This window comes from Coregonus clupeaformis, chromosome 1 (assembly GCF_020615455.1).
Source record: "Coregonus clupeaformis isolate EN_2021a chromosome 1, ASM2061545v1, whole genome shotgun sequence".
NCBI lineage: Eukaryota > Metazoa > Chordata > Actinopteri > Salmoniformes > Salmonidae > Coregonus > Coregonus clupeaformis.
This window is the reverse complement of record NC_059192.1, coordinates 54,091,953-54,113,167: the sequence shown is the minus strand read 5'-3', so window position 1 is coordinate 54,113,167 and position 21,215 is coordinate 54,091,953. Positions and strand designations below refer to the sequence as shown.

Genomic DNA, 21,215 nt, shown 5'->3' with positions numbered 1-21,215 from the left:
AACCCACATGGCTAAATGTGAAAAACCCTGTTAACTCTTCATTGATTGATTTAATTCTTACTAATAACCCCCAGAAATATATAACCCCCAAACAGCAAGCAATGCAGATGTAGAAGCACGGTGGTTAAGGAAAAACTCCCTAGACAGGCAGAAACCTAGGAAGAAACCTAGAGAGGAACCAGGCTCTGAGGGGTGGCCAGTCCCCTTCTGACTGTGCTGGGTGGAATATTATAACAGTACATGGCCATTAAGGTCAGATTTTTCTCCAAGATGTTCAAACGTTCATAGATGACCAGCAGGGTCAAATAATAATCACAGTGGTTGTAGAGGTTGCAACAGGTCAGTACATCAGGAGTAAATGTCAGTTGGCTTTTCATAGGGCATTTAGAGGTTGAAATAGCAGGTGCGGTAGAGAGAGAGAGTTGAAAACAGCAGGTCTTGGACAAGGTAGCACATCCGGTGAACAGGTCAGGGTTCCATAGATGCAGGCAGAAAAGTGGAAACTGACCCTGAGTTGGCTCTAGAAAATGTCTCCTCCATATTTATTTATCTGACAGATAAACACGCCCCTTTTAAACAATTCAGAGTGAAAGATTGATCTAACGCTTGTTTTTCTTCGGAGCTATCTGAGCTCATTCAGATGATAAATCAGGCCTGGGCCAAAGCAAGGAATACTGACTCTGTAGTGGACTGGCAATTTTTCAGACAATTGAGAAACATATGTGCTATCTCAATTAAGAAAGGTAAATCAAGCACATTTTTAAGCTCTCTGACTCTGCTGGTGATCCTTAAAATTTTTGGAAAACAGTACATGCACTAAAGCTGTCACGCTCGTTTACAGACGGGACGGACCAAGGCGCGATATACATGTTTATTATACCGAATAAACACAATGACAAAACAACAAACGAAACGAAACGTGAAGTCCAAGGTACACAAACAACATACCTAACACGGAACAAGATCCCACAACCCACTAGTGCCAAAAGGCTACCTAAGTATGGTCCCCAATCAGAGACAACGAGCGACAGCTGCCTCTGATTGGGAACCACACCGGCCAACATAGATCTAGACGATCTAGATCTAAACCTAGAAAATACAACATAGAACATACTACACAGAAAATACACACCCTGACTCAACAAATACGAGTCCCCAGAGTCAGGGCGTGACAGTACCCCCCCCAAAGGTGCGGACTCCGACCGCACAACATAAACATAACAGGGTAGGGGCCGGGTGGGCATTCCGCCTCGGAGGCGGATCCGGCTCAGGGCGTGATGACCACTTACTCTCCGCCTCCATGTTGCGCCCCTGGTCTGGTCTGGACCTCGGCACGCTGCTTCCCCTCTCCTTCCTCCCACGAAGTACCAAGCCCTGTCTGGACCCTGGTGTGGGAGACCCCGAACCTGGAGAGGGGCTGACGTCTGGGTCTGGACTGGAGCCGCTGACCGGAGCTGGACTGGGTACCGGTGGAGCGGACTGCTCTGGCTCCGGAGTGGAGCAGCTGACCGGAGCTGGATCAGGCACCGGTGGAGCGGACTGCTCTGGCTCCGGAGTGGAGCCGCTGACCGGAGCTGGACTGGACCTCGGTGAAGCGGATTGCTCTGTCTCCGGAGTGGAGCAGCTGACCGGAGCTAAACTGGGCACCGGTGAAGCGGACTACTCTGGCTCCGGAGTGGAGCAGCTGACCGGTGCCGGACCAGGCACCGGTGGAACAGGCACGGGCCGTGCCGGACTGGACACACGCAGCACTGGCTTAGTGTGAGGGGCAGGAACAGGCCGGGCCGGGCTGGCGACGCGCACCACTGGCTTGGTGCGAGGGACAGGAACAGGCCGGACCGGGCTGGCGACGCGCACCACTGGCTTGGTGCGAGGGGCAGGAACAGGCCGGACCGGGCTGGCGACGCGCACCACTGGCTTGGTGCGAGGGGCAGGAACAGGCCGGGCCGGGCTGGCGATGCGCACCACTGGCTTGGTGCTAGGGGCAGGAACAGGCCGGGCCGGGCTGGCGACGCGCACCACTGGCTTGGTGCGAGGGGCAGGAACAGGCCGGGCCGGGCTGGCGACGCGCACCACTGGCTTGGTGCGAGGGGCAGGAACAGGCCGGGCCGGGCTGGCGACGCGCACCACTGACTTGGTGCGAGGGGCAGGAACAGGCCGGGCCGGGCTGGCGACGCGCACCACTGGCTTGGTGCGAGGGTCAGGAACAGGCCGGACCGGGCTGGTGACGCGCACCACTGGCTTGGTGCGAAGAACAGGAACAGGTCGGACCGGGCTGGCGATGCGCACCACTGGCTTGGTGCGAGGAGCAGGAACAGGACGGGCCGGACTGGCGACGCGAACCACTGGCTTGGTGCGAGGGGCAGGAACGGGTCAGGCCGTACTGGGAACACGCACCACTGGCTTAGTGCGGGAAGCAGGAACAGGCCGGACCGGACTGGCGACACGCGGGACTGGGTTCCTTTATTAACCCCCGCTCCTTCTGCTGCCTAACCAGCTCCTCTCGCCGTGCCTCTACACTTTCCTTCTCCCTTATAGCCTCCTGTAGCGCCTTCCCTCTGACCGAATAACTCCTGCTCCCTCTGAACCAATAGCCCCCGTAACATGGTGGCCTCCTCTCCTAATCTGCAGACCCGCACTTTAACGGCCTCCTGCTGCCTCGTCGTCCACACCGTGTGCCCCCCCCAAAAAAAATTATTGGGGTTGCCTCTCGGGTCTCCGTCGTCGGCACTCCTCTTCCCGTGAGGACTCCTCCGGGAGCCCCCACGAGATAGGGAACAGAAACTCGTCGTCGTCATCATCCTTCGACTCCTCAGTATAATACTGTTCCCATTCCTCTTCCCAAGGTCGTAGGGACCCAAACTGAAAACCAACCAGGTGCAGTGGTCGGGGCACTTCTCACACGCTCCCCGACCACCCCTTTAGCCCCCCCCAAAAAAATTATTGGGGCTGCTTCTCGGGCCTCCTCCTCGGCCGGCTTCCGTGTTGCCGTTGCTCCTCTCCTGCCTGGGCATCTACCTTCGCCCATGGCCCTTTCCCCGTGAATATCTCTTCCCATGACCACAATTTGCCCACCTGTGACATGGCAATTCGCTCTTCCTGGGCACGCTGCTTGGTCCTCGTTTGGTGGGATCTTCTGTCACGTTCGTTCATGAACGAGAAGGACCATGGCGACACAACACAACATACCTCACAGAAAATACACACCCTGACTCAACAAATACGAGTCCCCAGAGTCTGGGCGTGACAAAAGCGTACAAATTCCTCATCTTCCCTGCCTAAGCAAGTTCTGTCTGACTCTGGCATCATAACTGAGAAGAATGGAATAAGTTATGCTTTTAAGAGAAACTGTGGTTTAATTGACACTGGCCAGTCAATCGACTGCTCTTCCCTCTGCCAGCCTCTAGCTGACTCTACGGTTAACACGTCAACTTCTAGTGAATCTTTGTTTTCATTTCAGCAATCTACTATCTGTGACATGCTAGATGCCTTGCTTAAGATTGATGTAAAAAAAATCCACTGGGGCTGATATGCTTGATCCATTTTTGCTGCAGCTCTCTGACCCCCTGATTGCTGAATCATTAACACATATTTTAACCTGACAATTATATATGGTACTATCCCCAAGGTTTGGAAGGGGGCCCACTCCCCCTTCACAAAAGTGGTGACCCTTGTGACCTAAATAATTATCACCCTATTTCTAAACTTTCTTGCCTAGCTAAAATATTAGAATCCTTGATTCATTCTCAGCTAAGATCTTTCTTCTCTTTGAAATGTATTCTAAATGTACATCAGTCGGGCTTTCGACCAGGTCATAGCACTATCTCTGCTGCATCCCTAGTTATACACTACCAGTCAAAAGTTTGGACACACCTACTCATAAAAGGGTTTATTTGTACTATTTTCTAAATTGTAGAATAATAGAGAAGACATCAAAACTATGAAATAACACATATGGAATCATGTAGTAACCAAAAAAAAGTGTTAAACAAATCAAAATATATTTTATATTTGAGATTCTTCAAAGTAGCCACCCTTTGCCTTGATGACAGCTTTGCACACCCTTGGCATTCTCTCAACCAGCTTCACGAGGTAGTCACCTGGAATGCAGTGGGTATACAGAAGATAGCCCTATTTGTTGAAAGACCAAGTCCATATTATGGCAAGAACAGCTCAAATAAGCAAAGAGAAACGACAGTCCATCATTACTTTAAGACATGAAGGTCAGTCAATACGAAACATTTCAAGAACTATGAACGTTTCTTCAAGTGCAGTCGCAAAAACCATCAAGTGCTATGATGAAACTGGCTCTCATGAGGACCGCCACAGGAATGGAAGACCCAGAGTTATCTCTGCTGCAGAGGATAAGTTTATTAGAGTTACCAGCCTCAGAAATTGCAGCCCAAATAAATGCTTCACGGAGTTGAAGTAACAGACACATCTCAACATCAACTGTTCAGAGGAGACTGTGTGAATCAGGCCTTCATGGTCAAATTGCTGCAAAGAAACCACTACTAAAAGACACCAATAATAAGAAGAGACTTGCTTGGGCCAAGAAACACGAGCAATGGACATCAGACCGGTTGAAATCTGTCCTTTGGTCTGGAGTCCAAATTAGAGATTTTTCGTTCCAACCGCCGTTTCTTTGTGAGATGCGGTGTGGGTGAACGGATGATCTCTGCATGTATATTTCCCATCGTAAGTCATGGAGGAGGAGGTGTTATGGCGTGGGGGTGCTTTGCTGGTGACACTGTCTGTGATTTATTTAGAAATCAAGGCACACTTAACCAGCATGTCTACCACAGCATTCTGCAGCGATATGCCATCCCATCTGCTTTGGGCTTAGTGGGACTATCATTTGTTTTTCAACAGGACAATGACCCAACACACCTTCAGGCTGTGTAAGGGCTATTTTACCAAGAAGGAGAATGATGGAGTGCTGCATCAGATGACCTGGCCTCCACAATCCCCCGACCTCAACCTAATTGAGATGGTTTGGGATGAGTCGGACCGCAGAGTAAAGGAAAAGCAGCCAACAATTTAAGGGGGTTTACTGGCATGGGAAACATATTTTTACATTGCCAAAGCAAGTGAAATAGATAATAAACAAAAGTGAAATAAACAATAAAAAATGAACAGTAAACATTACACTCACAAAAGTTCCAAAAGAATAAAGACATTTCAAATGTCATATTATGTCATAGTGTTGTAATGACGTGCAAATCGTTAAAGTACAAAAGGGAAAATAAATAATGATAAATATAGGTTGTATTTACAATGGTGTTTGTTCTTCACTGGTTGCCCTTTTCTTGTGGCAACAGGTCACAAATCTTGCTGCTGTGATTCACACTGTGATATTTCACCCAATAAATATGGGAGTTTATCAAAATTGTAATTGTTTTCGAATTCTTTGTGGGTCTGTGTAATCTGAGGGAAATATGTGTCTCTAATATGGTCATACATTTGGCAGGAGGTTAGGAAGTGCAGCTCAGATTCCACCTCATTTTGTGGGCAGTGTGCACATAGCCTGTCTTCTCTTGAGAGCCAGGTCTGCCTTCGGCTGCATTCGGCTGCCTTTCTCATTAGCAAGGCTATGCTCACTGAGTCTATACATAGCCAAAGATTTCCTTAATTTTGCGTCAGTCACAGTGGTCAGGTATTCTGTCACTGTGTACTCTCTGTTTAGGGCCAAATAGCATTCTAGTTTGCTCTGTTTTAAAAAAAAATATTTCCAATGTGTTAAGTAATTATCTTTTTGTTTTCTCATGATTTGGTTGGGTCTAATTGTGTTGCTGTCCTGGGGCTCTGTGGGGTCTGTTTGTATTTATGTTTTGTGTTCATTTCTCTGTAGGTAATGGCTTTGTTATGGAAGGTTTGGGAATCGCTTCCTTTTAGGTGGTTGTAGAATTTAACGGCTCTTTTCTGGATTTTGATAATTAGCGGGTGTTGGCCTAATTCTGCTCTGCATGCATTATTTGGTGTTTTACGTTGTACACAGAGGATATTTTTGCAGAATTCTGCATGCAGAGTCTCAATTTGGTGTTTGTCCCATTTTGTTAATTATTGGTTGGTGAGAGGACCCCAGACCTCACAACCATAAAGGGCAATGGGTTCTATAACTGATTCAAGTATTTTTTGCCAGATCCTAATTGGTATGTCAAATGTTATGTTCCTTTTGATTGCATAGAAGGCCCTTCTTGCCTTGTCTCTCAGATCGTTCACAGCTTTGTGGAAGTTACTTGTGTCTCTGATTTTTAGGCCGAGGTATGTATAGTTTTTGTGTGCTCTAGGGCAACGGTGTCTAGATGGAATTTGTATTCGTGGTCCTGGCAACTGGACCTTTTTTGGAACATCATTATTTTTGTCTTACTGAGATCTACTGTCAGGGCCCAGGTCTGACAGAATCTGTGCAGAAGATCTAGGTGCTGCTCTAGGCCCTCCTTGGTTGGGGACAGAAGCACCAGATCATCAGCAAACAGTAGACATTTGACTTCAGATTCTAGTAGGGTGATGCCGGGTGCTGCAGACTGTTCTAGTGCCCTCGCCAATTCGTTGATATATATGTTGTGGAGGGTGAGGCTTAAGCTGCATCCCTGTTCCACCCCCCGGCCCTGTGGAAAGAAATGTGTGTGTTTTTTGCCAATTTTAACCACACACCTGTTGTTTGTGTACATGGATTTCATAATGTTGTATGTATTTCCCCTAACACCACTTTCCATCAATTTGTATAGCAGACCCCCTTGCCAAATTGAGTCGAAAGCTTTTTTGAAATCAACAAAGCATGAGAAGACTTTGCCTTTGTTTTGGTTTGTTTGTTTGTTAATTAGGGTGTGCAGAGTGAATACGTGGTCTGTCGTACGGTAATTTGGTAAAAAGCCAATTTGACATTTGCTCAGTACATTGTTTTCGCTGAGGAAATGTACGAGTCTGCTGATAATGATAATGCAGAGGATTTTCCCAAGGTTGCTGTTGACGCATATCCCACGGTAGTTATTGGGGTCAAATTTGTCTCCACTTTTGTGGATTGGGGTGATCAGTCCTTGGTTCCAAATATTGGGGAAGATGCCAGAGCTGACGATGATGTTAAGGAGTTTGGAATTTGTGGTCTGTATATTTTATCATTTCATTTAGGATACCATGAACCCCATATGCCTTTTTGGGTTGGAGGGTTTGTATTTTGTCCTGTAGTTCATTTAATGTAATTGGAGAATCCAGTGGTGTTCTTCGGCTTGCAAGTACCCCCTTTTTCCTCCAAACATAACGATGGTCATTATGGCCAAACAGTTCTATTTTTGTTTCATCAGACCAGAGGACATTTCTCCAAAAAGTACGATCTTTGTCCCCATGTGCAGTTGCAAACAGTAGTCTGGCTTTTTTATGGGGGTTTTGGAGCAGTGTCTTCTTCCTTGCTGAGCGGCCTTTCAGGTTATGTCGATATAGGACTCGTTTTTCTGTGGATATAGATACTTTTGTACCTGTCTCCTCCAGCATCTTCACAAGGTCCTTTGCTGTTGTTCTTGGATTACTTTGCACTTTTCGCACCAAAGTACGTTAATCTCTAGGAGACAGAACGCGTCTCCTTCCTGAGCGGTATGACGGCTGCGTGGTCCCATGGTGTTTATACTTGCATACTATTGTTTGTACAGATGAACGTGGTACCTTCAGGCGTTTGGAAATTGCTCCCAAGGATGAACCAGACTTGTTGAGATCTACAATTTTTTTTCTGAGGTCTTGGCTGATTTCTTTTGATTTTCCCATGATGTCAAGCAAAGAGGCACTGAGTTTGAAGGTCGACCTTGAAATACATCCACAGGTACACCTCCAATTGACTCAAATTATGTAAATTAGCCCAAAGCTTCTAAAGCCATGACATCATTTTCTGGAATTTTCCAAGCTATTTAAAGCCACAGTCAACTTAGTGTATGTAAACTTCTGACCCACTGGAATTGTGATATAGTGAATTATAAGTGAAATAACCTGTCTGTAAACTATTGTTGGAAAAATTACTTGTGTCATGCACAAAGTACTGTAGATGTCCTAACCGACTTGCCAAAACTGTAGTTTGTTAACAAGAAATTTGTGGAGTGGTTGAAAAACGAGTTTTAATGACTCCAACCTAAGTGTATGTAAACTTCCGACTTCAACTGTATATTCAAGGATGAGATAGTAAAAGCTTTGTGTTCCATAGTATCTAGTGTGGTTTAGGCCCGGACCATCACTGTAGGTGTGAGCAGAGCATGTTGAGCATCTGATACATACCTCTTAGGTCGCAGGATGGGGCTTGGGCGGGTGTAATAGTGGGGGTTGGGCCTGTTGCTCTGCTCACAGCCTGGGCATATGTCCTGCTGTCATGTTGAGGTCCTTGCCGCAGCGGCGGGGGTCATGGGGTGGGCAGAAGGGGCATAGGTCTGATATGGGGGGCCTTTATAGGGTGTGGCCAGGGTTTGCTTGGGTTGGTCTTAGCTGATTGGGGTGTGGCTGGTCATGCTGTGGTCTGGGTGTAGGTCCTCTTGGCGAGGGTTCTCTCGGTGCAGGTCCTTCGGCAGGGGGTCTTGCAGGTCTGGGCGGGGTGTCCGTTCCTCTGTTGCTCCTGCGTGAGGTGCTGGGGCTACGGTTGAGGGTGATGTCATTCAGGGTCCTGGCAAAAGTTGGGTTTGCTGCGTTGTAGAGGTGGACCTGGTCGTAAAGGATGTTCAAGTCCAGGATGGAGTGGTGGGCCAGAGAGACATTAGGTTTTGAGGCACAGTCTCGCGAAATGCTTGCATTCACCTGCTGTATGGTGGCAGGGTGAAAGTATTTTCTCTATCTTGCTTTCCGTCTATCTGTCTGTCTATACTGACAGTGTAGTTGAAGGAATCACTAGTGTAGTCTGTTACAGTATATGCAGATTTATTCCCCATAATTTTATTTGATTCCAAAGGTAAATATTTCAAATAAAATGTGGCTGAACAGTCTAGCATAGAGTTTGTGTTCAAGTCATGTATTCAGGCTTCTTGCTTTCTGGCTAGGAGGCTTTCCCTGTATTTCATGGATTTTCTCCATTAACTTGTTTTCCATCCAATTGGCGACAGATTTTCATGCAAATATTAAAAAATTCACATGAAGAAAATATGCGAATTTTTCCCACCAGTGGTGTTTCCATCAAACAGACTTGTTGCAGATAACTTCCTGTTCCCATCACAGTTGTTTTACTCGCATAAAACCTATGTATGGCAATGTGGTTACTGTCATGTGGTGCTGAACTGCGGGATTGCGAGAGTTCGATTTTGCCGCTGTCCATCTGTCCATCTGTTCATCTGTCCATGCCGCTGTGAATCTCCGACCCCCTCTATTTGCTTGCTTGGGCATTCTACAGCTCATTCACAGAAAGACAGGTCTATCTTTCGGTCTCTCTCTCTCTTTCTTCTCTCTGTTAATTGTCATTGTCATGCATAAACAGACTGAAGTGTCAGTAGGCATGGGCTATGCATTATTTCCAGATTAGAGTTTGGAGATAAAGGGAATGGAAGTGGGGGATACTGGTTAGCCTACATGGAAATGGCACTTGGGGATTAATAGTGCTGTAACCATAGAATTACATATTAGAACTCAAAAAGTAATTGAATAGAATACTGTATATGTGGCTGTAACAAGCTTTCTAAGAAGTGAGACCCATGTTGCTATAGTATAATATATTAGATAGGAAATGCTGCTCTCATGTGGTTGTGATTAGCATGACATTTCTGGTTCCTGTCTCACTTAATGTTGACCTTTATACATAGCATTTGATGTCAGTTCTGTTGTATTTATATTATCGAGTTCTGTTGTATTCTATCAGCAACTAATGGTGCGTTTGACTTTGCTCCCTCTCCCACTCCAACACTGCTTGGGTAGGCTATGTCATGCTGTACTGTTTGTCTCAGTGTTGCCACACATCAAAGCTTATCCCTTAGGAGGAATGCCCTTATTTACATGTTGATTTGAGTAGCAAATTATAGCCTGTTGATTAGCCTACATAACTAGAGAAAACAATGCACATAGTGTGTCTGTGTGCTACACATGTGTGTGCTTTATAGCCTACCAATAGGCAGACCCATGTGGACAATTCCTACAACAATGGCTGCAACTCTGATTAACTCGATGGAGGAGACTATGTCAGTAACCATGTTTGCATCCACAGTTTTTGTGAGTAAAGTCATACCGTCTAAAAAGAAGTCACGACAGCTGTAATGGAAACAGGACATTTCGGTAAAATTGTATAAATGCTGGCAGATAATTTGTTCATTCGACATGGTGGGATCATTTTGTGTTGGTAAAGTGTATTATGCGAGAAATGGGTGGAAACGTGTTTATTTTTTTAAAAAATGTTCACCTTTATTTAACCAGGTAAGCCAGTTGAGAACAAGTTCTCATTTACAACTGCGACCTGGCCAAGATAAAGAAAAGCAGTGCGATAAAAACAACAACAACACAGAGTTACATGTGGGATAAACAAAACGTACAGTCAATAACACAATAGAAAATCTATATACGGTGTGTGCAAATGTAGTAAGTTATGGAGGAAGGCAATAAATAGGCCATAGTGCAAAATAATTACAATTTAGTATTAACACTGGAGTGATAGATGTGCAGAAGATGATGTGCAAATAGAGATACTGGGGTGCAAATGAGCAAAATAAATAACAATGTAAATAACAATATGGGGATGAGGTAGTTGGGTGGGCTAATTACAGATGGGCTGTGTACAGGTGCAGTGATCGGTAAACTGCTCTGACAACTGATGCTTAAAGTTAGTGAGGGAGATAAGTGTCTCCAGCTTCAGAGATGTTTGCAGTTCGTTCCAGTCATTTGTAGCAGAGAACTGGAAGGAATGGCAGTCAAAGGAGGTGTTGGCTTTGGGGATGACCAGTGAGATATACCTGCTGGAGCGCATACTACGGGTGGGTGTTGCTATAGTGACCAATGAGCTAAGATAAGGCGGGGATTTGCCTAGAAGTGATTTATAGATGACCTGGAGCCAGTGGGTTTGGCGACTAATATGTAGTGAGGGCCAGCAAACGAGAGCGTACAGGTCACAATGGTGGGTAGTATATGGGGCTTTGGTGACAAAACGGATGGCACTGTGATAGACTACATCCAATTTGCTGAGTAGAGTGTTGGAAGCTATTTTGTAAATTACATCGCCGAAGTCAAGGATCGGTAGGATAGTCCGTTTTACGAGGGCATGTTTAGCAGCATGAGTGAAGGAGGCTTTGTTGCGAAATAGGAAGCAGATTCTAGATTTAACTTTGGATTGGAGATGCTTAATGTGAGTCTGGAAGGAGAGTTTACGGTCTAACCAGAAACCTAGGTATTTGTAGTTGTCCACATATTCTATGTCAGACCCGCCGAGAGTAGTGATTCTAGTCGGGCGGGCGGGTGCAAGCAGCGTTCGATTGAAGAACATGCATTTAGTTTTACTAGCGTTTAAGAGCAGTTGGAGGCCACGGAAGGAGTGTTGTATGGCATTGAAGCTCATTTGGAAGTTTGTTGGGATGACCGCGGCAGCTTTCCAATCTCTGGGGATCTCAGACGATAGGAAAGAGAGGTTGAACAGGCTAGTAATAGGGGTTGCGACAATTTCGGTGGCTAATTTTAGAAAGAAAGGGTCCAGATTGTTTATTCGCAAATATTGATATAATAACCATCATATCAAAGTAAATTTGGAGTCACGCAATGATTTGGTGTGTGGTCCTTCCACTATGACTCGTAAACCATGCAGTTTATTAGGCTACAGATGAAATAAATTATGATGAACTTCACAGGGTGGTGAAAGTACACTGTGATCTTGGTGCATCTTTCCAATAAATATAGAGGGTCTTATTCTGGTGACATGATGATCGATGCTTGACTGCCGTTTGACAAATGAAAAAATTCTCGCTATCCATAATAATAATATAATAATAATATAAAATATCATCATGTACAGTACCGGTCAAAAGTTTTAGAACACCTACTCATTCCAGGGTTTTTCGTTATTTTTAAATATTTTCTACATTGTAGAATAATACTGAAGAAATCAAAACTATGAAATAACACATAAAAGTGTTAAAAAAAAAAGTAACCAAAAAAGTGTTAAATATATTTTATAATTGAGATTATTCAAATAGTCACCCTTTGCCTTGATGACAGCTTTGCACACACTTGGCATTCTCTCAACCAGCTTCACCTGGAATGCTTTTCCAACAGTGTTGAAGGAGTTCCCACATATGTTGAGCACATTTTGGCTGCTTTTCCTTCACTCTGCGATCCGACTCACCCCAAACCATCCCGATTTGTTTAAGGTCGGGGGATTGTGTACGCCAGGTCATCTGATGCAGCACTCCATCACTCTCCTTCTTGGTAAAATAGCCCTTACGCAGCCTGGAGGTGTGTTGGGTCATTGTCCTGTTGAGAAACAAATGATAGTCCCGCTAAGCCCAAACCAGATGGGATGGCGTAGCACTGCAGAATGCTGTGGTAGCCATGCTGGTTAAGTGTGCCTTGAATTCTAAATAAATCACAGACAGAGTCACCAGCAAAGCACCCCCACACCATAACACCTCCTCCTCCATGCTTTACTTTGGGAAATACACTTGCGGAGATCATCCGTTCACCAACACTGCGTCTCACAAAGACACAGCGGTTGGAACCAAAAATCTCAAATTTGGACTCCAGACCAAAGGACACATTTCCACCAGTCTAATGTTCATTGCTCGTGTTTCTTGGCCCAAGCAAGTCTCTTCTTCTTATTGGTGTCCTTTAAAGTGTTTATTTTTTATTTTTAAAGCAATTCAACCATGAAGGCCTGATTCACACAGTCTCCTGTGAACAGTTGATGTTGAGATGTGTCTGTTACTTGAACTTTGTGAAGCGTTTATTTGGGCTTTAATTTCTGAGGCTGGTAACTCTAATGAACTTATCCTCTGCAGCAGATGTAACTCTGGGTCTTCCATTCATGTGGCGGTCCTCATGAGAGCCAGTTTCATCATGGCGCTGGATGGTTTGTGCGACTGCACTTGAAGAAACTTTCAAAGTTCTTGAAATTGTCCGTATTGACTGACCTTCATGTCTTAAAGTAATGATGGACTTTGTTTCTCTTTGCTTATTTGAGCTGTTCTTGCCATAATATGGACTTGGTCTTTCACCAAATAGGGCTATCTTCTGTATAACCCCCCTACCTTGTCACAACACAACTGATTGGCTCAAACGCATTAAGAAGGAAAGAAATTCCACGAATGAACTTTTAAGAATGCACAACTGTTAATTGAAATGCATCCCAGGTGACTACCTCATGAAGCTGGTTGAGAGAATGCCAAGAGTGTGCAAAGCTGTCATCAAGGCAAAGGGTGGCTTTTTGAAGAATCTCAAATAAAATATATATTGGTTACTACGTGATTCCATATGTGTTATTTCATAGTTTTGATGTCTTCACTATTATTCTACAATGTAGAAAAAAGTAAAAATAAAGAAAAACCCTTGAATGAGTAGGTGTTCTAAAACTTTTGACCGGTAGTGTAGACTATACCCGCACAGCCTACCCCCACTGTATCTGCTATCTGTTGGCTAGAGCACACCTGCCAAGACCAGAGTAGGCACATTTGTTATTTAACGCAACAGTTTTTGTGACAAAGCTATCTGTAGAGTTTTTTTTTGTGGAAACACACCACTGGTGGGAAAATGCGCATATTTTCTAATGCGGATTCTAGAGGAATCCCATGAAAATCGGTCGCCAATTGGATAGAAACCTAGCTAGTGACAGAAAGGGAGAATTATTATTTGTTCTCTTTCTGACGTTGAGGATCTCAGATGTGACACTAGTTAACCCCTGTCCCTGTGTCGCGGAGCACGTGGTCATCTTTGGTCCTGATGCTGTGACCGCTTTCCTAGGCACGCGCCGCGCATTTAGGGGTGTGTTCACCGTGTACTGGGAAGTCTGGATTGGAATTTTCCTCAGCCTGCCATTTAAAAGCCACACGCTAACGGTGGCGCAGCAGGCCGACTGTACGGCAAAATATGTAGGCTAGAAGGACACAGAGGACGGCGCGACTCGGTGTAGGTGGGTTAAATGGGAAATCTGATGGGCAGTTTGCGCTACAAGGAGCCGAGAACTGTGGAGGAATGTGACTCGACATGGGAGTCAGACTCGGAAAGCGACGAGCAGCCGGGTGATGAGGACAGCGGGATATCGGAGTGTGTCAGCCGGTTCGAGACAGGGAGATGCGGCGAACAGGCGGACATGTCCCCGAAGGTAAATAGGCTACCAACAAACTGGCACACACAGAAACGCAACAACACAACAGCTATCTATAGCAACCACACATAAAAAAAAATAGGAAGAAGAGCAGACTGCAATGGGCTAAATTAGAAAATGGAAATAGCACAGCTGCATAGCCGACTCGCTGAAGATGTCAACATCGCAGGCTATAATGTAATTTTTTTGTTTGTTTGGGAAACCAAAATCAGGATTGTATGTAGGCTACTAGCCTAGTTTAGGCCTATGTCCCAAAGTAATTGTCCTCAACGCATATCTTGTTGCCATGTCTAGGCTACGTCCAATATCATTGCAAGATATCCAATTGATGTGGTGGTATGCATTGCCACAAGTGGATTTATTGTATCTAATAGCGCATAATTCTATATCGTTCAGTTCTCACCAAAAGGTTGTACATTGCTGTCTTGTTTTATGTCCTCGGTTCGTGTCCTCAATGTCCTGCGTGAACACGCGGAGTGAGAGTAGGTTAGTGTTGCATGCAAGTGAGACAGTGACCTGATAAAGGTGACCTAATTTTTTTAATAGATAAAATAGAATGGGGTCTAATAGGGGAGCACATCTTCCTTCCTTTGTTTTGGGGCAATGTCACAGTATGCACATTCCCCCAAATATTTGCTGTTTTCAAGTATAGGCCTTTAGGCTTTGTATTTTTTTTCTTATTTTTTTTTCTGAAAAATGAAAAATGGCAACAACCCTACAACTTTGATGGGATGCATCCATGTTCATAAGGATAAAAGAGATAAACAACAATATTTTTTTGTAATGAGTCAATTGCCTTTATAATACCTTGTTATGCCTTTATATGGTGCATTTTCTTCATGTATTCCTGACTGTGAGTGCATTGGAAGCCTCCATAACGTTCAAATTGCTTTCATGGGGAAGAAATTGGTAGATTATTATTCTACCCACACCAAAAATAGATAATTCCAGTTCAGTTACGAACTCACTCAACCCAGACATCTGCTATGTTGTTATGGGTTTGTGTGTCACTCAGCAATTATCTGAGAAGAAACCTTTTAACACCACACCCGCGCTGTTGATATCATTGTTGCTATCTATTTCAGTCAGTGTTCATTCACTATCTTCTTTCCTCTCCCTCTTTCTCTCATAGCTCTCTGACTCTGACTCGAAGTCCAGCACCAAGATGAAGAGGAGTTTTTATGCTGCAAAGGATCTTTACAAATATCGCCACAGCTACCCGGTACGAAACGCACGCGCACGCACACACACACACACACACACACACACACACACACACACACACACACACACACACACACACACACACACACACACACACACACACACACACACACACTAACTTGATTCTTCCTGACTCTTCCTCCTCCTCCTCTCCCTCCCTAGAACAACAAGGCTCCCCGGCTACCTAATGACTACCGCAACCTCCGCTTCTACCTGAACAAGATCCCTCTAATACCAGACGGTCAGTACACACACACACACACACACACACACACACACACACACACTACACAGAGACAAATAGCAACACACACCCATCGGACACACAGCAGAGTGATACTGGCTCAGGGCTTAGAGTTTTGATTGGCCTTGGGTCATGTTTGAACAGAGGAGTCCAGAGGATTAAGAGCTGATCTACTGTTTAAACACTAGCCTGCAGACACACAGACACACACACACACACAAACAAACACACATATTTTAAGCTGAACCCAAACAGGGCATGTGTGTTTTCTTGTATAATTTATGTGATTGACCTGAATCCCAATGTAGGTATCTTCATTGAGGAGATCCTGACCAAATGGAGAGGGAATTATGACAAACTGGAGCACAATCACACCTACATACAGTGGTAAGATGCCCTTCGAGGTACTATGGATGTGTGTGTGTGTGTGCGTGTGTGTGTCACGTATCAGACCTGGGTTCAAATACTATTTGAAATCTTTCAAATACTTTGAGCTGTTGCTGCCAGGAGTGCCAGAGTTTTGGGACCAATCAAGCACAGATTAAGTATTTGATATGATTTCAAATAGTATTTATAGAAATGTATCTCACCCTTATTTGCAGGAGCAGAAAGCAGAAAAGAGAACAGCAAAGTACAGTCAATTCTTACTCTGACACAGACCTACAAAACTTAGAGACCAACATAACACCAGGAGAAAAAACATAGTCACACCACTGGGATTCACATATCCTGCCAATCTCACTTACTCCCTGCAGTGCCAACCTTGTTATCTCTCGCTTTCTCTCGTTCTCTCTGTTCTGACAGAGCAGTTCATTAGCATAATATCAATTAGTGGGTGTCTAAGCAGCAGTGAGCGTGTGCAGACGGGTGGCTGTCACTCATTGCATTGACTTAATAAGAGACAGCATTGGGAGAGAGATGCGTGTATAGAGGAAAAGAGGACAGAGGGGAAGAACAAGAGAATAAAGACAGGCAAGAGAGGACAGGGAGACATGCATAGAAAAGTCAAGGGGAGAGAGTTAACCACACTATTTGACAGTCTTCTCTCTCTTTCTTTATTGCCGGCTTTTCCCTCTGAGGGAGCAAGGGCTCAACTTCTATGCTCAAGAACTCACTCAGGAGGAGATCAAGGTAAAGACAGTAACAGGACCACTTAACCACATACACATTTAGACTGCAACTTGACCATGTGGTTTGACTGATCTGAAAATGTCAGTACATCATGTTGTACAGGAATGTGGAATTTTGTGGGATCTACTCATAATTCCGGCTGATCTTTGCTGTGTCCCATAGGAATTCCAAAGCACTCGGGAGGCCAAGCGGCGATTTCTGCTGGCGTACACACTCATGCTGGATTTTTACGGGATCAAACTCCTGGATAAGAGTGGGAATGTCGCCCGAGCTTCCAACTGGCAAGAACGCTTTCAGCACCTCAATGAGTGAGTGGTACACACAGGTGTACGTTCACACACACACACACACACACACACACACACTTTCTCTCTGGGTCTATAGCGGAGTTGGTTTGGTGATGAGTAACCTATCTCTCCCTCTCTCCCCAGGTCCCAGCACAACTATCTGCGGATCACGCGCATCCTCAAGTCTCTGGGTGAGCTGGGCTTTGAGGCCTTCAAGGCCCCCCTGGTGCGTCTGCTGCTGGACGAGGCTCTGTGTCGGGGTACCCTGCCCAACATGCTGCACAGCACCCTGGAGTATTATGTCTATACCATCCGTCTCCGCTCCCACCGCCGCAGCCTGCTCCGATACGCCCGCCAGCACTACCAGCCGGCCAACACCTTCCTCTGGGGGCCCTCGGCCAGAAGGAGAGGAGCTGAGGCAGGGCCAGGAGGCAGGGTGGCAGAACCCACCCCAGAGAGGGAGAGGAGAGGAGGAGACCCCCATAGGGCTTGTAGTCCACTTACGAAGAAGGACTCAGTGGGAGGGTGGGGTGGAGGAGGAGATGGGAAGGGAACCAAGGGCTGTACCGTCTCCACCAAAACCCTCCAGGAGGGGGTGATGGAGAGGGGTAGGGGGGACAGGGGCAAGTACATTGAGACAGTTCCACTCTAGGACTGTAGGGAGAATAGTTTTGGGAAGAAGTGGTGTATGTGTGTCTTGATGGATTGGGTGGTGGGTGGGGGGGTCATTGTAGCAATACTGGCCCATGCCATGTTTTTATGGACTCAAAAGTCGTAGCTAAGTTGTAGTAGCTAAGTTTAGTATGCAGCACAATCCTTAACGTTAAACTACTCTTGCAATGTTTTCTCTCTGTCACAATGTCTTTCTTCCTTTTGTGTAGATTGACTGCACTTGGCAATCCACTAATTGTACAGAACCTTCTAGCCAAGCAGATCACATGTAGGGCTTAGTATACAACAAGCAGCCTGATTGGTTGGAAGTATGAAACAAACAATCTGATAGGATATGAACAACTGCTTGACAGGGTGGCTGCTGTGTGGAATCTTGCACCTTTGACAATCTGTCTTCCTATATGAGATATCTCTGTTACTTCCTGGTTACTTCCTGAGCGAATCTTTCTATTGGCTGCTGAGCCTGGCGATAAGGGTGAAACTTTGGCTGTCGGATACCATCTTCCTACACAAAGCATTCTGTAGCTTTCAGAGCAGCCAAGCTAGTCAGACGCACAGACTCATATGAACTTTTCAGGTATACTATAATGTGATTGATAATATGGGCTCAAGTATTAATACTGTAGCTATTAGTGTGTGTTGAGACTGTAGTGTGTGTGTGCTAGGCAGTGTGTGTACTACTATCTGAAGTGCCTCTTTTTCTATTCATCTTATACTGGTTGATTGTGTGCCGTTAGGGATGTGTGTGTACTTACCAATGTTTAAGTTAAAGGGTGTTTTCATGTATGAATTTGGTTACCTGATGGGTGTTAGTGAAAAGTTACAATTTGCTTTCACAAGAACAGAACGTGACCATTTCAGTGTACCGGTATGCTTATAACACGCAAATAACTTGACGGCAGCTTGACATAGCTCGTTTTTGAATGGCACACATTTCCTGAATCCTGGACCATTCTATTGAGGATGTGCAAGAATTTAATTTGATCCGACTCCAGGATGGTGATATGCCTGTTTTTTTTTTATTGGGAAAATAAAATACATAACTGTTGAGTGTATGTATATACAAATAAGCATTTGTATATACATACAGCCGGCCGCGACCGGGAGACTCATGGGCGGCGCACAATTGTCGCAGCCGGCCGCGACCGGGAGACTCATGGGCGGCGCACAATTGGCCCAGCGTCGTCCAGGGTAGGGGAGGGAATGGCCGGCAGGGATGTAGCTCAGTTGATAGAGCATGGCGTTTGCAACGCCAGGGTTGTGGGTTCGATTCCCACGGGGGGCCAGTATAAAAAAATATGTATTCACTAACTGTAAGTCGCTCTGGATAAGAGCGTCTGCTAAATGACTAAAATGTAAATATAAAATGTATAGTAAAGCCAATACACACCATTTTAGTCATACAGACGCATTTACTCACTCTTTCCCTCACCCTTAGACCCATACACAATAGGGTATCTCGTCTTTGTATACAGTGCATATCTGTTTTATATGATTTCTCTCTCTCACTCTCTCTTTCTCTTCCTGCCTTTCATCTACAACTTATTCCGCAACAATTAAAGGAGGCTGAGTGGATGGCTTGAATCCAACTCCCTTTTTCTTTCTTGTTCTCTCATTCTGTCTCCTTATTTCTAGCCATACAATTGGTTGGCATTGGCGTATTGAAATAATGTGCCAATGAAGACCAGTTAAAATGCCTAATTTCCCCCCCGATCTTTCAGAGGTAATTATGATAAAGAAAAATCTCCTCCCTCTCTGTTTCTCTACAGACCCTCGTTGTTTAACTGCCTCTATTGTCATCTGGGCTAAGATGACGCAGTTTGGGAGGGGATGGGAGGATTGGCACAAGGAACAGGAATGAGGAGAGGGACTAACTGTAAATCCAGTCTATGGAAACTCCTCATTTTGTACTTCCATATACACAGTATAGTGTTCTGTTTCAGGTATAGATGCATCTCTCTCTCTGTCTGCGGTCATCCTTGTGACTGACTTGTCTCTGGATGTGTAAAGGTTCCCTTCATATGTGTGTTTTGTAAATTGTATCAATTCTTATGATTTGTATAAGAAAGTGTATGGAGACTCATTTTTTGCTGTATTAAAATATGGCAAGTCAAAAGGAAAAGACAATGTGTACTTTCTTGTGCGTATGTATTTGTATGTTGTGTGTGTGTGTAAGAGAGAGAGTATATGGGAGTAGAGAGCGCTGGTGGCAAGACACTACAGACAAACCCAACCAGGTACATTTCTCATTGTTCGACATATACCAATGGCAAATTCTATTGTCACCATTAGATGGAGAGAATATGTCTGTTCTAGCCATTCTATGAGCCTGACCTACTATGACCCTGACTGCCTCACGGCAGTTTACAAGACCACAGAGGGCGAGTGTATAGCCAGTAGCACACAGATGAGTCCAAAGAGTGCCATGGATATCCAGTTATGGCAATTTCGGTTAACAGCAGAGATTTGAAAACTTAAACACTCTGAAGTAACACACACAGGTTGGTGTTAATTGAAGTGTGTGTGGTGAGAAGAAAAATGTGTGAGTGATTTGGCAGTCTGATGTGTGAAGCAATCTTTCTCTCTCTCTCACACACACACAAACACACACACACACACACACACACACATACACACACGTCATGTCATCAACAGCTAATCATGCCTTCTAAGAGAATGTATGTATTGATTTTTTCCCACCATGTTGATAGTTGTTGAGTTAGGGCTTATTGTGTAAGGTAAAGCCTTGCTGTCTTCGTAGATTTTGGATATTGTCTCTTCATCTTGTAACACACACCCGGACACACATACACACAGTCAGACTGCAAACCACTCATCCTAAAACCGCATGTTTTGTGTCTGTACCAGTATCACAGCTTGTGTATGTGTGTACTGCATGTGTTACAATATGTCTGAGATAATGGCACAGATGTGTGTGTTGCGTGTGTTGTATTGTATTTATTATGGATCCCCATTAGCTGCTACCAAGGCAGCAGCTACTCTTCCTGGGGTCCAGCAAAATTAAGGCAGTTACACAATTTTAAAAACATTACAATACATTTCACAACACATTAAGTGTGTGCCCTCAGGCCACTACTCTACTACCACATATCTACAACACAAAATCCATGTGTACATGTGTGTATAGTGCATATGTTATCATGTGTTTGTGTATGCATGTGTCTGTGCCTGTGTGTGTGTGTCTCTTCACAGTCCCCGCTGTTCCATAAGGTGTATTTTTATGTTTGTTTTTTTAATCTAATTTTACTGCTTGCATGAGTTACTTGATGTGGAACAGAGTTCCATGTAGTCATGGCTCTATGTTGGACTGTGTGCCTCCCATAGTCTGTTCTGGACTTTGGGACTGTAAAGAAACCTCTGGTGGCATGTCTTGTGGGGTATGCAT

The 21,215-nt window shown here is 44.9% G+C and overlaps 1 protein-coding gene across 1 annotated transcript; it reads left to right on the top strand.

Moving 5' to 3' along the window:
• Positions 1-13,748: 13,748 nt before the first annotated feature.
• Positions 13,749-18,969, top strand: LOC121570792 (opioid growth factor receptor-like protein 1). The gene is made up of 7 exons (XM_041882207.1): positions 13,749-14,248; positions 15,384-15,473; positions 15,638-15,716; positions 16,028-16,105; positions 16,783-16,850; positions 17,013-17,158; positions 17,282-18,969. Exons 1-7 carry the CDS (start codon positions 14,066-14,068, stop codon positions 17,787-17,789), a joined length of 1,152 nt encoding a protein of 383 aa, XP_041738141.1. The 5' UTR covers positions 13,749-14,065; the 3' UTR covers positions 17,790-18,969.
• The last annotated feature ends 2,246 nt before the right edge of the window (positions 18,970-21,215 follow it).

Bases quoted from the DNA above. Each gene is read 5' to 3' on its own strand.
- LOC121570792 (XM_041882207.1), top strand. From the start codon at position 14,066: ATGGGAAATCTGATGGGCAGTTTGCGCTACAAGGAGCCGAGAACTGTG. The intron at 15,717-16,027 runs GTCAGTACACAC...ATCCCAATGTAG, and splicing joins GATCCCTCTAATACCAGACG to GTATCTTCATTGAGGAGATC. The intron at 16,106-16,782 runs GGTAAGATGCCC...TTCTTTATTGCC, and splicing joins CAATCACACCTACATACAGT to GGCTTTTCCCTCTGAGGGAG.